Here is a 13941-nt window from a genome sequence, read left to right on the forward strand (position 1 = left end):
TAGAGAACGGCTGTAAAAGCGTGGAGGGCAGTAAAAGAGGAAGCTGTAACAGCGTATAAGGTATTTCTGTCAACAAGAGTTAAAGGGAGGCTAATTGTTTTGAGAGGGCACGGTCGTTTTTGGGCCAAGACATTTGAGCACCATGGCCTTTTTGATACACAATAAAACACTCTGTTGACTGAGGGAAACAGTAGTGAGACCTTGTATCATCAGCAAACCGAGAAACCGCCAGAAATGGTGGGAAAATGCGCAGATGAAAGCGACCTCGTCTATAAGGAACACCCATTCTCCAACCGAGGCCAGCGAGCGTAACCAGGAATGGACGCCACTGAGGTCTGTGTGATCTCTTCACTCCTCTTCGCAATGAGGCCCTGGCTGTGAGGGAAAAGAGTTTCCACGCTTGTAGCGAGACCAAAGTCCTGCATCCTATAGTTAAGGCCAATTAAGTATAAAGACGCTGCAGTATGTGCACGGTTGGACACACAACTATACATGTTGGCTCTGCTCCCTAAGAAAACGCTGTAGTACTCACACATTATACGCAACATACTCTACAAAAAGTGATGATAAGACAGATGAATGATACAAATTATTAATATTTATCCTTATACAAAAGTTTTTTCATGGTGTGATTAGATCACATCTTTCAGGATGAAAAAGAAAATATAAATGTTAATTTGTGACTCATTGGCTCATACAAATTATAACTTGATACTTACGGTAAATATATTTTCACTCCGGGTCAGTGAACCAGTTTAACCTCTGGTTCACTGAAACCAGTAACTTATAAAAGGACCTTATTAAGCAGTTTGGCATAAATAGAGGGATGACTTCTATCTGACCACCAGAGGGCAGAAGAAGCCTGGAGGAGAGAAGAAGCAGCTTCATTGATGAGCCCAAGGAAGACGCCTTCAGCACTAGTACATATCCTTCCTTTAATCGGTCACTTCATCTCCACAAACCTCTAAAGGATGAGCAAAACTGAGCACATTTTCAGTGTTGCTTTATTTCAAGTCATCAACATAATAAATAGACACAATTCAAACCAATTACACCAAACTAAAAACAAGTGGATTAATTCTGTTGTTGGACTGATATGAAGCAGGGACTATATAAAACAAATCAGTGTCTCTTATTGAGCAGTACTACAGTGGGGCATTGCTATGTAGTGGGCAAACAATACAGGGTCAAGACAGCCTAAAAGCCTGTTAAAAAAATAAATTACACAGCTCTAATCTGCGAACGCACAACACACAGAGCAGACAAAGGGGTCAAGTAAAAAGAGAAGGTTCAAGGTGTTAATACAGTATAATCATCTCCAAACAACTGGCTGAAGGTTCAGTTCACTTGAAAAACATACTGTTTATATTGTGATTTGCAGAATACAGTAAAGCGTATGGACTCTATTTATGGTTTACATACGACGCGGCTTCCAGTGGTACAAATGTGAGTCTCATGCATGGACGTGTAGGTTGTCAAGACGCTGATTTAAGTTATAAAATGCCACACACACTGAAAGCTTTCAAAGCTATTTTGACCTTCTTTTGCTTTTAGTACTGAAGGTGGATTAGGAGCAAAAACTGTAAATTTACACATAAGCTGCTTTTAGCCCATAACTGTCCACTATTAAGCTCAGTCAAGGGACACCATTAAATGATTACACAGCTCTTAATGGTTAAGACAGTCATGTCAAGGACTTTAAAAAAATCCAAGTACCTGTAAATGTAGTTAAAATTGCATTACTTTACACACTGGGTCACAAAGGTTATCAGTCTTTGCTTCTATAGACCAGATCAAACATTCATACTGGGATAAGAGTATGAGCCCAGGTCTTGCTTGACGCCAGTCGACAGCAGACAAATCCAGTGACACAACAGAGCGTTTACGAACGGATCACGCGGAACAATATTAGAGAGGTGGTGAAAACGATCAGTTTGAACACTCAACAAATGTAAGGAAACAGGTTGCACCCTTTGAAAGCTCCCTTATTGTCTTGGCACAAAGTGGTTTACAAAACTCCTCTACTAACAAACACACTGAACACTGTGTCTGTACAGGTTAAGATAAGGTTCAGTCACTGGCTTCTAAAGCACGAGTAAACTAAAATGTGTTTTTCTTTTGACAACATCAACTCTCCATCAGTAAATAAATACACTATTAGAAATGTGAGCGCAGGCAGGAGGAGGGGTGTGGGTGAAGACTGGATTGTCTTTGGCACAGGAGTGCAGTTCAGTGGTGACCCAACATGTTTCTGGCGCTCACTGACAGTACCAAGCTCGAAAGAGAAGTTTGGAGTATTGTACACGGTTACCTGCCAACAGCTTCTGCTTGAAAACCAGTGCCCGCCCCCTGTTGCGCCCGTCACGCAGGGTTTCCTCTCCGGGTTTATGAGCTTTGCCCAGTTCCAAAGCTCAGACCTCGCTCACGGGCAGGTCAGCGTCATCCAAGTTCAGCGGTGGCTCAGGCATGTGGGGTTCGAAGCTGCTCCTCCGTCGCCACGGTGACTCCTCGGCGTCGACGGCGGTCACGGGGGGCCGGCACGTCACTTGGCCAGGCGCGTCTCCGGCAGGGACAGGCGTGTCGGCACGTGGCTGTGACTGGGCCGTGGCAGCAGGCTCATGAAGTGCTCGCTGTTCCACGCCAGGCTGCGGGCGTGCGCCGCTCGTGACAGCAGCGCCCCGCTCGGGGTAGCATGGTGGCACGGCAGAGATGGGCGAGCGAGGGACGGGGGGGCCCGCGGGGCTGCGGTAGAAAGTTGAACGGCTGCTGTGTTCCTGCGGCAGAAAAAGCAGGGAAGCAAAGTGTGTTGGTGACAAAAGGAAAACTCTGATATTAGTTGTTTATTTTGGGGTGAGAACCATTTACAGACTTGGAATCTGCACCAGCATGTTGTGCCTGATGCAACTTGAAGATAGTAGGAGCGGAAGAATGTGAGTTGACATGGTGGAAGTGGTAGTAGAAACAGCAGTAGTAGTAGTAGTAGTAGTAGTAGTAGTAGTAGAAGTAGTAGTAGTACTAGGAGGAGGGGCAGAGGTAGCAGCAGTGGTGGTACTAGTGTCAGCAGGTTTTAGTTTTGTCTCAACAGGCTGCAGTGGAAACGTGTCTTAGGAAGCAGTGGTTGGTTGTTGCTCATTATTTGACAGCTTTTCATGGTCAGCTTTCAATCTCTGAAACACAAAAGAAAAGCATGGAAGCACAGCAGAGACAGTGAGAAGAGAAGGACGGTGGCGTTAGAGGAGCTGTAAAGCACAATGACACTCTAATAGCAGTGCTCCACTCACGGTGCCAGAGCAGTGACACCCACAGCAGTTGTAATGATTATATAAAAAGGTTATAGTTTTTAGTTAGTTGTCAGACATAAATCCTAAGAAGACATGTTTATTTTGATAAAAAGGCTGACGTCATACACATGTGCGTAAACAATCTAAATTCTCTTGATGAGGAGATTAAACTTTTGTCATCTTCATGGTTTTATGACACAACTATAGAAATCATTAACTCCCTACATGACATTCATGTTCATCATTCATAGTGCTCATTGCTCTTGCAGCTTTTCAGAAGTTAGATCCTATTTCACGCATGGATTTACAGAATTAGCTGCACTAAAGAGCATGAGTTGATGGTCGGCCAACTAAAAAACAAAAACTAACAAAGACTGTTTTCTGGACTAAAACTTCAAAATCTAAAAATAGTAACAGACAACAATAGTAATAGAAACTATTAATATGTTAGAAAGCCATACATCTACAGTAGGATGAATCCAAACATTGGAAAGAATTTAAGGAAACAGTAAAAAGCTCATCAGTCAGTAATATGCACTACTACTGCAACCTACAGCACTACTCAAAAAAAGATACAAAACAGCTTTACAAACTCAAAACTCTAAATATCAACACAACCCTAAATGTGTGGATTCAACATCGATGAGTTATTTTCTTAAAACAGCTGAAGTGTTTAAAATTTGGCACAAAATGTAGTGTTTTCATATCAAGAATAAGAGAGAGAAAGAAAAAAACATACAGGCATTGAACAGGAGGGAGGAGGAGAGACAAGCAGGATGTCACACATCTAAGACAGGTACACATCTGCAGCAGACTGCATAGATAACAAGGCATGAAGGGAAGAGAAACAGAATGTGTGAAAGACAAATGCACCCAATAATAATGACACAGAGAAAACCTGAAAAAAAAAAAGGCTGAACATATGCATGGCTACGATGGTCATATAGTTCATGCAGTGTCTGTGTCTGTGCATGTGCTCGGTATTTATCAACCCCTGTAACTAAAGCATCATCATTATAGGCAATCATGGTAAAAGCTGTGCATGTGAAGCTAAGGGAGGGTGTTTCTAGGGATGTGATGGTCTTGATCTTTGCAGCCGTTTCAAGTTACGAGCAAAAATAAGTGTATTCCATTTGCCTGATTTGAGGCAATCCCCCGTTTGAGTTGTCATGCTCGTGGCCACAGCCATCACATGCAAGAGAGGCTAAATAAAAACACTGTATTTTACCTGTTCCACTGGAAAACCTTCCCAACTAAACGTTCAGCTAAGCTTTAAGTGACGTCAAAATAAAAGAAAGCAAGAGCAGAAAAGGTGGATGAGAAAAGCAGCAGGGGGCAGGGGTGTGACAGGAGGAGGGCTTGCTGGGTTATCGCAGCCATATGTAGGGTGTGGTTGGTTCTAAGAAACAAAAACAGAGCATCAGATGACGGCAGATCTGAGCTGCTCTCATAATGCCTACAACCACAGAGGGCCAGCCAGTGAGTGGAAAACAGTATTAAAATAGGTGAACTTATAGTTTAAAGGGGGGATTTAGACGAGCTGACATACGTGCTGCTGCACTCCCCGATTCGGGACGTATACCTCTGTATACAGGGGTTCGACAGCCGTCTGGCCTGCCGCATCTGCAACAACACAGTGCAAAGCAGCATTAGAGCAGATGGGCCGTCTGCCCGGAGGACACGGAGAGGATGAGGAGAGAATGTGACAGAGGAAAACAGGAAAAGGTGACAGAAAGAAAACAGGCAGAGGACGGAAAAAAGATGAGAATAAAAAGAAGCCAGATAATCAAAGACACAGGAGGCAAAAAGGAAGGGGCCATCTGCAGCAGAGGACACCATGTCCCCTGCAGCCAGGATGCTGGACGTCTCACCTGTCTGTCTCCTCACATGAGCAATGAGAGTTCTGTACGTACAAATGTCATGATGCTGATGATCTACATCGTAAAAAAACACATTATGGTGTCAACCATGAACTGCAACATCCACAGTCGCAGTGCAGCTGGGGAGCTGTGTTGCTCATCTCACTGTCCCTGTTGACTGTGTACCAAAAGGCCTAATGTGGCACAAAGTGATGTGTGTAAAATTTGCATTCTGAGATGGTTGAATGCTGAACAGACTGTGGATTTAGACGAGCTGATGCACCAGTAACTACTCCACAAACAGTAATCAGCTTCTTTAATTTCCCCGATGGCCTGGCCGAGTACACGGAGCTGAATTTAGATCCATCTACCGTTTTAGGACTATATTCCCACAACCGGAAGAGCTGGGATTAATAGTGTTAAATTACAAGAAGACCAAATTAGTCCAACACACACTGAAGCCAAACTACTGTCTGCTTCTCCACATCCATTTGAAAATAAGGGTAATAAAAAAAACCGAAAATGTGTATAGGCTTAGTGCTTGTTAATTGTCATTAATCAAGTACAAGAGTAAAGGTGAGGTCTCTGAGCTGAGTCGCTTGGGGTGTGTGCCGTGTTACACATACGGTGGCAGCAGACCTCCCGGGGCCCCGCTGGGCCACAATGGCTCCTGAGACAGCTTTAATCCAGCTGTGCATCTCCTCTGGGCTGTCTGCCTAAAGGAGAGAAAGAGGAGAGAAGAGAATGTAGTAAAGTAGTGGAACTGATAAAGAATCGCATTGAATACAATAACGTCTGAGTGCTTAAACCTAAGCAGAAAAGATGACCTACTTGTATGTAAAACGTCCTTGATGTTGTGACGACCTCAAAGAGATTATCTCTCATCATAATGTCACTGGAACAACAACAGGAGCAACGTCAAATCATTTCTCATCTACTCCCTCAAAAGAAATACACCAAAAAATGTAAACACCATTCTCTCATAAGATGGTTTTTATACAATGGGTAAGTGCTGGGACACGTTAAATACCTTTGTTTGCACTCCTGGACTTTGTGAACTTCCTTCAGTGGAATCATTCTCAGAGGCTCTTTGTCCTGAAGACAAGCAAATTACTGTTCGTAATAAATACTATTATTAGCACGGATGTTAGAAATGTTTATTGTAAAAGATTGCTACAAACAAGGTTGTCTTTATCACAGATTTTGCTGAAAGTAGCAAAGTAGCAAACAAAATAAAAGCCCAGATGGTTATCTTGACCGGGCCGTTTAACACTGCAGACTCAGAATCTATGTCCTTGGGGCCACACACCAGTGAGGCTGTCACATAAGGGCAGACCCTGACGGAACATGCAGATTTATCCTGAGGACAGCGCGTGTGTGCGTAGCAAAGGCCACGGGACAAGGCAAGACAGGACATGATTTGAAAGCACCGAATTCCAGAGACTGCGGATAAAACGTGTTGGAACTCAGGAGTGTGTTTGATTTTAGTCTGTGCCAGACTGTTGGAGAGAAATACAGCACGTACAATTCATAAAAAACATTCCAGAAACACTGAACTTAATAAATGTTATTTACCAGATCGGACTTGAAGTAACTCATGGCGTTTTCTTCTAGTAGGAAATATCGCCGCTTCCAGTTTCTCATCTGTGGGAAAAGGGAAAGAGATGTTGGGACTTAAAATCATGTGTCACTTGCTAATTTGCTGCATCTTTACTAGATCCTGCTATTTCACACGTACACATGCATGGATAGTACCCACCACAGCCCCTTGCTTGACGCAGTAGCCTGACTTGATGACGAGGCGCTCCAGACACGGCCTGCCCAGGAAGTACGGCAGCTGGCTGTGGGAGCGGTGCATGGCTTCACGCTCCGTTCGCTCCGCACTCTCATTACCTTCATGCTGAAGGATGGAGGACACCAGATATGTGAACTGCAACAGCAAGCTGCTTGTGATGTGTGTGCTTTTCCAATAGTAACAGACGTTTAAACCAACCCGGACGTCTGTGGTCCGGTTTACCTGGGTCTGGGTCACAATGGGGACTCCACCAATGATTTCTGTTTTGTAGGACACTGGTTTCTTTGGTCCAACAACATCTGGCAAAGTCTTCATGTTCTCTGGATGCTGCTGGCCATCAGCCAACTTTGGCACCTTGGAACAAATGATGATGCCAGACTTTAACACATAAATATTACACTAGTACGAATAAAAGAGAGAGAGCTGTTTCCTTTACGCAGTTACATTTCTATGGAAAACAATATCCTGTCTTCCAGCCCACTACTACTGAACAGCATCCTGTTAGTCATGCTATGACTCAGTTCTATCCAGCTTGTTGACATTCAGCCCATGTGTGTCATCTGTGTGTGTGCGTGTGTGCCTCTTACAGTGATTTTTGTGGCTTTATTGAGCGCGTTGACCCAATCCACAAGGTCCTGCTGATCATTGGCCTGCAGGAAGAACTTCCTCATCCCAGCATTGATGACTAATGCGCCATAAAAACAGCAGAACAAAGAAGTCGTCTGATTTATTCTACTTTTATAAGGAATAACTGTGCAAAGAAGAACTAAAACGTAAAGTTAGAAAGTGTCAACGAAGCGTCAGGAGAACTGATGCAGGAATTCTCTGCCAGGAGTGGAACGATAACTAAGAGACTCCCACACACGAGGCGTTCCCACCGTGGATGACAACACAGCTGTCTTAGTGTGCCGGCAGCTACTCACTACACTGGAGCAGTAAAATCAACCCAACAAACTCTCAACCACCATCTTTTCACACCTATCTGAACATGCGTGAAGTTTAAGATTCTCTCTTAAGACCCAAGAGATTTTTTCTGATTAGCTATGGATGAAGATTTAGGAACTGAAATAGTTCCAGACTCTCATTTTCAGAAATCCTGCAACTTCTCTATATATAAAAGCCGGACTGGTAAATCTAGTAGGGATAAGCTATAAAAGGCACCGAGGGCTCTCACAATGAAGATGATCCTTCCTTGCTCTGTGTGTGAGTTGCCCACTCGAAGACACATGCAAACCTCACCGTCTCCTTTTCCCACTTCCCTGTAAATAAATCTGTCTGTCTGGTCTCATTCCGGAGACCAGCACGAATAAAACCCAGTGGTATTCTCTTTCAAATGTACCCACTGTATTTTTGTGAGAGGTGAACTGCTTTGTAGTGGGAAATGTGTGGTGGACACTGTGGGATGACAGATGTGAGCGTGAGGAGGGTCAGGTGTGAGTCACAGTTACACATTGCAAAACAATGTGTGTTGGTGAGAAACGAATGAAGCACCACGGTTTGCTAAAAAAAAGTGCACTCTCGATCTCAGGCACCACCAGGCACAAAACCGACACACACTTAAGTTGTTGGACGCAGGAAAGGGGGTAGTGACATGGATTCATCGACATCAGCAAAACAAACAGCAGCTTAAAAATAACTTCATACAACTTCAGATCAGCTTCCGATTAGGATGTCGGCATCCTGTCGAAACCTCAACAAGGCGTGGACAAAGCCAGAGCCACAGAGTTATGGCAGTCAGCTTCTTGTCACACACTACTATTTCCTCTAACTTAAGATGGGATGGGCAGTGAGGGGGGAAGTAAAAATGACAGGGGACCAAGGTTTATTCTTACCATGAGAAGACATTAAATGCTTGAGGTTTAATCAAGTATTGTTATAAAGATCTGTGATTTCCAACAGTCCCTTCAAGGTGAAATGCAACAGTGTCTGTGCAGAACAGAAATAGTTAATACATCCAAGAGCAACTGTAGTGTAAGTATAAGCAGTCCAGTACTGCATCAAGACCAAGCTCACCAACTCCAAATAATTCCCTACATGTTCAGATTAACAGAAAATAAGAGCTAATGGTTGACCACCGCTATTCTGCTCTATTGGCAACTGACATAAACCTATGTATACCTATGTAAACCTAGTATAATCAAAGATCCAACACAAAACTAAACCTGATCAACTCGAGCCCGGTTCAACTGCAGGAGCCTCCTGAATCTCTGTGTTGACTAAACAGATAGCGAGAAACAAGAAAGTATGTAGAGAGCAGTGGAGTGCAGACAGGTATTGTACTTATATTAATTGACTCAAGGCATTTGTTTGTGCATTTGTGCTCTTTAATTTCATATCTCCCTGATCCATTTGCTGCACCATGCCAGTGTAAAGGAAAAGCATCCGCTTGTTATTGCTACCCACGTCTACATTTTCATGACACTACTCATCTAGTTTCATGCAAAATTACTTCAGTATTTCCTTACCAAAGCAGAATTCTGCCTTTGGCCTGAGCTTTGTGGCATCGCTGACCTACAGGGGAACAAAGCCCACAGTTGTTAGCTTTAACCAAATACTGTAAATAGATTCTATTTACACATAATCTTATCGTGTTAGTGTCAGATAAGCCTCACTGGTAAGATTTTGCTGACCTTAGAGATGTAGGTGAGCTTGAGGGAGCCGACACAGTCTGCACCAACTGGCAGGTTCTGTAGAAAAAAAAAAAACGATATATGCAAAAGGAGAACACTTAATTTAACAAAGGGCCTAAAACTACAGATTAATGGCAGAACTGTGGAGATGCAGACCATGTAACAGAATATGTGCCATCTACTTTGGCTGCACAATAGTTCATTTTGTGTCTTGCTGCATTTTGGAAACGAAGGGATCCAGATTTAACATCATTAAAATTTAACCTTTTCCAAACTATAAAAAGAATGGGACCGGTTAAATTATTCAACCATTTCTCCTGCACTACATCATTTATGAATACTTAATGTAACAGCACAGTTACAAACTCTGAATCTCTGAAGCAGCACAGTTTAAAAAACCAAGAGGAACGACAGACTCAAATAGCTGTGACAGTGAGAGTCACTGAGCAGAACATGATGACCACTGGGGTCACTGCGAATATCCAAGGTCAAATCCAGTTGACTGGCACAACTAAATCTGCCTGAAATTCACACTGCCCTCATTCTAACTGTTTTATAGCACTGTTACTGTAGCTCCGACCTACTCCTGTAGCCAGAATATGCGCCTGCTAATTGCTGTCAACTTGAATTATAAAATATGTTCTCATATCTGCGTCTTACTGTCGAACAATGGAAACGTTTAGGCAGCGCTTAGCTTTACATGTATATAGAATGAGGACAGCGTAGCTAGAGGTGCTTACATTTTAATTAGAGCAAGGCATCCATGCTAGTCACTAACAAACCGTAGCAAGTGTGCAGTTGCCTGTAAATGTCAAATATGCCATCAACAAATAAAGCGTGCGCCTGCGCAGTCCCTGTAAGCTAGGAGCTAAGCTAGCAGCCCGTGCAGTTACCTGTGGGTTGTCCATGAACCACACCAGGCTCCCCTTCTGTGTGTCCAGGATGAAGTAACGGCGCAGGAACTTGCCGCTGCTCTCATTCTCCTCGATGTCCAGAAAGCCACAGATGCGGTTCTGTCGGTCCACGTAAGGCATTTCGCCACCGGGACATTCCCTGGCCTGCTGGGGCCCGGGAGTGGAGGGGAGCGGGAGAAAGACGAGCGGGGGGCAGGCAGGACCGGGAGGAATTACTGAAGGACAGAGAGAAAACAGTGTCAGGAGAGGATGTGTGGGGAGGGAGGGCGCCAGTGAGGGATTTCGGTTGTCTTTGTGGGGCTCGCTAGCGTGTCCTGCTCTTGCTTTCTCCCTGTAGGTACTGTATGTCTGGTCCCTCTGCCACCTGGAGCTCACTGGGCTACAGTATGCCACAGGATCATGTGACACAAACCACAACCCCGCCTTTATCCTTTTTATATCAGCCTCACCCACTCTTTCTGGGTCCTCCTTTTTTTCCCTGTAACACACGCTAGTCTCCGTCACTCTCCGTCTCCACCGCCCACCCTTGCTAGCTCCCCGTCTTTGCTTTTTCCTCACCTCTTGCTGTCCTCTCTCCTCTCTCCCCCCAACTGCCCTCTCATCCGATTTGGCAAGCCTCTGGCCAGCCCCTTCTATCCCCTCCCTTCCTCTAGCCTTCCCTCCACAGCTGAGCACCCACTTCAGCATGGTGGAGAATAGGGAAAGCAGACAACAGCACAAACAAAACAACGCAAACACCCTGAGGAGCTGCGTGGACGTCAATGTGCAATGCTTCACCTGCTGAGGGCTGACACCCCAGCAACCTACTGCTCACTGGAAAACCAACAAGAAAGTCAATGATTAACGTTTTGACATCAGTTCTACTCCTAAATGCACATAAATCTATTTCAAACCCTGTGTGGACAAGAGCAGCGTTACTGTAGGCACATTGTTCCATTAGCCTGTTTAAGTTGCGGCCCTTTTGGGCCGAGCCTGAAATATGGGCGAGAGATGAGTCTTTGGCAAGCTCAGATAAAGACGCTCTTTCTCCATGACATTATGAGCACTGTGTGGGTGCATGGCAGCGAAGCGGGGACAAAAGGCCTGGTTGTTATGCACGGACCCTGGGCTCAGAGCTTCTCCGTCAGCCCCTGCATCCACAATGGTTGTCCCATTTGACAGAGCAGCGCGATAAAAGGAGCAACAAACGCTAATTGTTAAGCAAAAGCGAGGGACGTCGCTGTAAGGTTAAGTGAGCCTGTGCACGTGCTCACCTGTATGCATGCTCATGCACGCAGTGATGCAAAGCAGATGTTTGTGATAGCACAGAAGAAAACCCCCACAAGGTGTACACAACAGTTAAACAGTCAAATATGTATTCTGTGTAGGCTTTCATCTAAGTGCCAGCTAAAAGAGCTTATGGTACTAGTTAGTGGATAAACTGGTTAAGAATCATCATTATATGAGACAGTATATGTTTAATCTTACATAGACAAATATAATAAAAACGTATTAATTAATTTTATTAATTATTGTGGCCAACATATAACTTAGGAGTTTAGCTCACTCAAACCCAAACTCAAATAATGAACTAAATGACTGGATTTTGTGTAGTCACTAGCTACTTACTGTCAGACATACTATTTATAAAATAACCCAACATTTGTTATATCAGCATTTCCATTTATAGATCTAGCTCTAATCCTTTATGCATTAATAGTATCAAACTTCTGGATTGTTACTGTTTTAATTTAGCTAACTTTCCAATTACAGTTAAGAGAACCCATGCGCTTTCCAGGAACGGGGCCTGTGGAATGCCCATGACACTGACTAACTGAGCAGGAGCATGAAAGACGAACGCGGAAAATGCAAAGCGGGCACTTGAAGACAAGACAAGTGTGAAGATCAAGCCGTTAAGGAGGCGAGATAAGACTGTGTAACGTAAGCTGGCTTCTTTCTAGGTCGAACGCTTCCCCGCTGATGTGACTCTCAGTTTCCTCATTCTCATTTTCTTGATGGCAGCTGTCAGACCTGCTGCTGTCAAGCAGTGATGGAGGAGTCCTGCCTCACCTGGAAACGCATGCATTAAGCACTTAAATATAAGGAATGGAAGCAATGTATTACAGCTTTACTGCCTGGGTAATGTTTAATTCATAAAATAGCGTAGAGCTGCCAGGTTGGTTAAGGATTTTAGGTTTTATTATGGTTCAGTTACACATTAGGTGCAATAGGACAGGTCAGTCGTGCGCAGAAGTGAAACTTTTGTCTCAGTGCGATGAAAAGATGCTCAGCTGTTACTCTATGTCGCCAACTGGGTCCTGGACGTGGCCCACACGAGTCACCGTTGAATAATATATAATTATAGCCATCGCACGGCGTTGCAACAGCAGCACCGGAGAGCGACGCTCCGGCCTGGAGGTTGACTGGGAGACGGCCCAGTTCAGCTAGCCTGATGCTAGCAACTACTTCACCACGGCGAACTTCATCAAAAACCACACGACGTCTGCCGTTCAATCCCTTCGCCATCATAAAGTGTCTTTGCTGTGCAGTTGTACCACCAGCTAGCAACTAAGTCCGTTTACGAGCCAGGCTAATGCTATGTGACGTTCCGACAAAGAAGTTTTGCCGTGAACGTTATTACCTCACCTAGCTAGCGCTGCCTTAGCTCGTCCTGTGAAACACAGCTAGGAACTTTACCTGCAGGCAACGTTAGAGCTGCTCACACATTACGATCAGCTGCTGAACAGCACCGGCTATCTTACCCGGGCCTCTCTGCGGTAACTCGTTCACTCAGCGGCCGTCGGCGTCGGTGCTTTTGGGTTTGTCCCCTCCGCCTCAGCCCATCTCCGCTGATCCAGGACAGACGGGTATCCAGGGCTGAACAGAGGGAGTGTGGCGCAAAGATCGTCTATTGGGAAAACGGTTAATCACCACACTCATTTTTTTAAAACCGTAACGTATTTATTTTTTTAATTTTGTTGTTGTCAGCGATATTTTTACGTCAATCAATATTCAAACAATTTTATTAATAACCAGACGGGAATTATATTGCATACTTCCATTGCAGTCACAGTTGTTTTAATATTTACTTTGTTTAATTATTATTTTTGCATTGACTTGTATGAAAATTGCAAAAAAAGAAAATTAATATTTAAATGCTTTTTGTATGTTCCCATTTGTAGTTTCATTTTGACCCTTATTCCGCGACCCCGCATGGGACTAAGCGGTGGAAAATGGATGGATGGATTTTGACCGTTAACTCGAGTGGTCACGCGGAACGATCCAAGTGAGAGCTCTTCACCTGCATTTCCTCTCTGTGTAAACGCGAGGCGAGCCCTTGTGGATGCGAAGCGGAATTAGCAGAGCGGTGATTTAGCGTCATCTAACGCTGAACAGCTGCAACCACCGGGGCCTGGAAAACCTTTCCGTGATGTTGCAATTAGGTTATTGAGACATATTTATTGTGCCATCTTTCCGTCGAAT

The 13941-nt window shown here is 44.3% G+C and overlaps 1 protein-coding gene across 8 annotated transcripts; it reads right to left on the reverse strand.

Moving 5' to 3' along the window:
- Positions 1 to 986: 986 nt before the first annotated feature.
- LOC114841860 (pleckstrin homology domain-containing family A member 1-like) lies at positions 987 to 13373 on the reverse strand. Of its 8 annotated transcripts, XR_003783215.2 has the most exons (15): positions 11257 to 11881; positions 10459 to 10694; positions 9566 to 9622; positions 9401 to 9446; positions 7523 to 7620; positions 7158 to 7289; positions 6900 to 7040; positions 6716 to 6784; positions 6171 to 6235; positions 5972 to 6035; positions 5767 to 5856; positions 4831 to 4904; positions 4021 to 4095; positions 2870 to 3167; positions 2633 to 2774 (listed from the first exon to the last, which is right to left on the reverse strand). XR_003783215.2 is itself a non-coding variant. In XM_029127048.1 (14 exons), the coding sequence occupies exons 2-14, from the start codon at positions 10597 to 10599 to the stop codon at positions 2543 to 2545; spliced, it is 1284 nt and encodes a 427-aa protein (XP_028982881.1). In that variant the 5' UTR covers positions 10600 to 10694; positions 13221 to 13373; the 3' UTR covers positions 987 to 2542. The 8 variants fall into 8 exon arrangements, 7 of the variants coding, with proteins under 7 accessions (XP_028982881.1, XP_028982880.2, XP_055358490.1 ...); XM_029127048.1 differs by lacking the exons at positions 2870 to 3167; positions 11257 to 11881 and adding an exon at positions 13221 to 13373 and having other exon boundaries at positions 987 to 2774; XM_029127047.3 differs by lacking the exon at positions 2870 to 3167 and having other exon boundaries at positions 987 to 2774; positions 11257 to 11880.
- Between the last annotated feature and the right edge of the window lie 568 nt (positions 13374 to 13941).

This window comes from Betta splendens, chromosome 15, assembly GCF_900634795.4.
Source record: "Betta splendens chromosome 15, fBetSpl5.4, whole genome shotgun sequence".
Lineage (NCBI taxonomy): Eukaryota > Metazoa > Chordata > Actinopteri > Anabantiformes > Osphronemidae > Betta > Betta splendens.

What these genes read in the sequence shown, in the direction of transcription:
- LOC114841860 (XM_029127047.3), bottom strand. Translation starts at nt 11,416, where the DNA reads ATGGAACAATGTGCCTACAGTAACGCTGCTCTTGTCCACACAGGGTTT. An exon ending in AAAGGCAGAATTCTGCTTTG is followed by an intron (nt 7,621 to 9,400) that starts GTAAGGAAATAC and finishes ATGGCGCATTAG; the next exon opens with TCATCAATGCTGGGATGAGG. An exon ending in CCATTGTGACCCAGACCCAG is followed by an intron (nt 7,041 to 7,157) that starts GTAAACCGGACC and finishes TCCATCCTTCAG; the next exon opens with CATGAAGGTAATGAGAGTGC.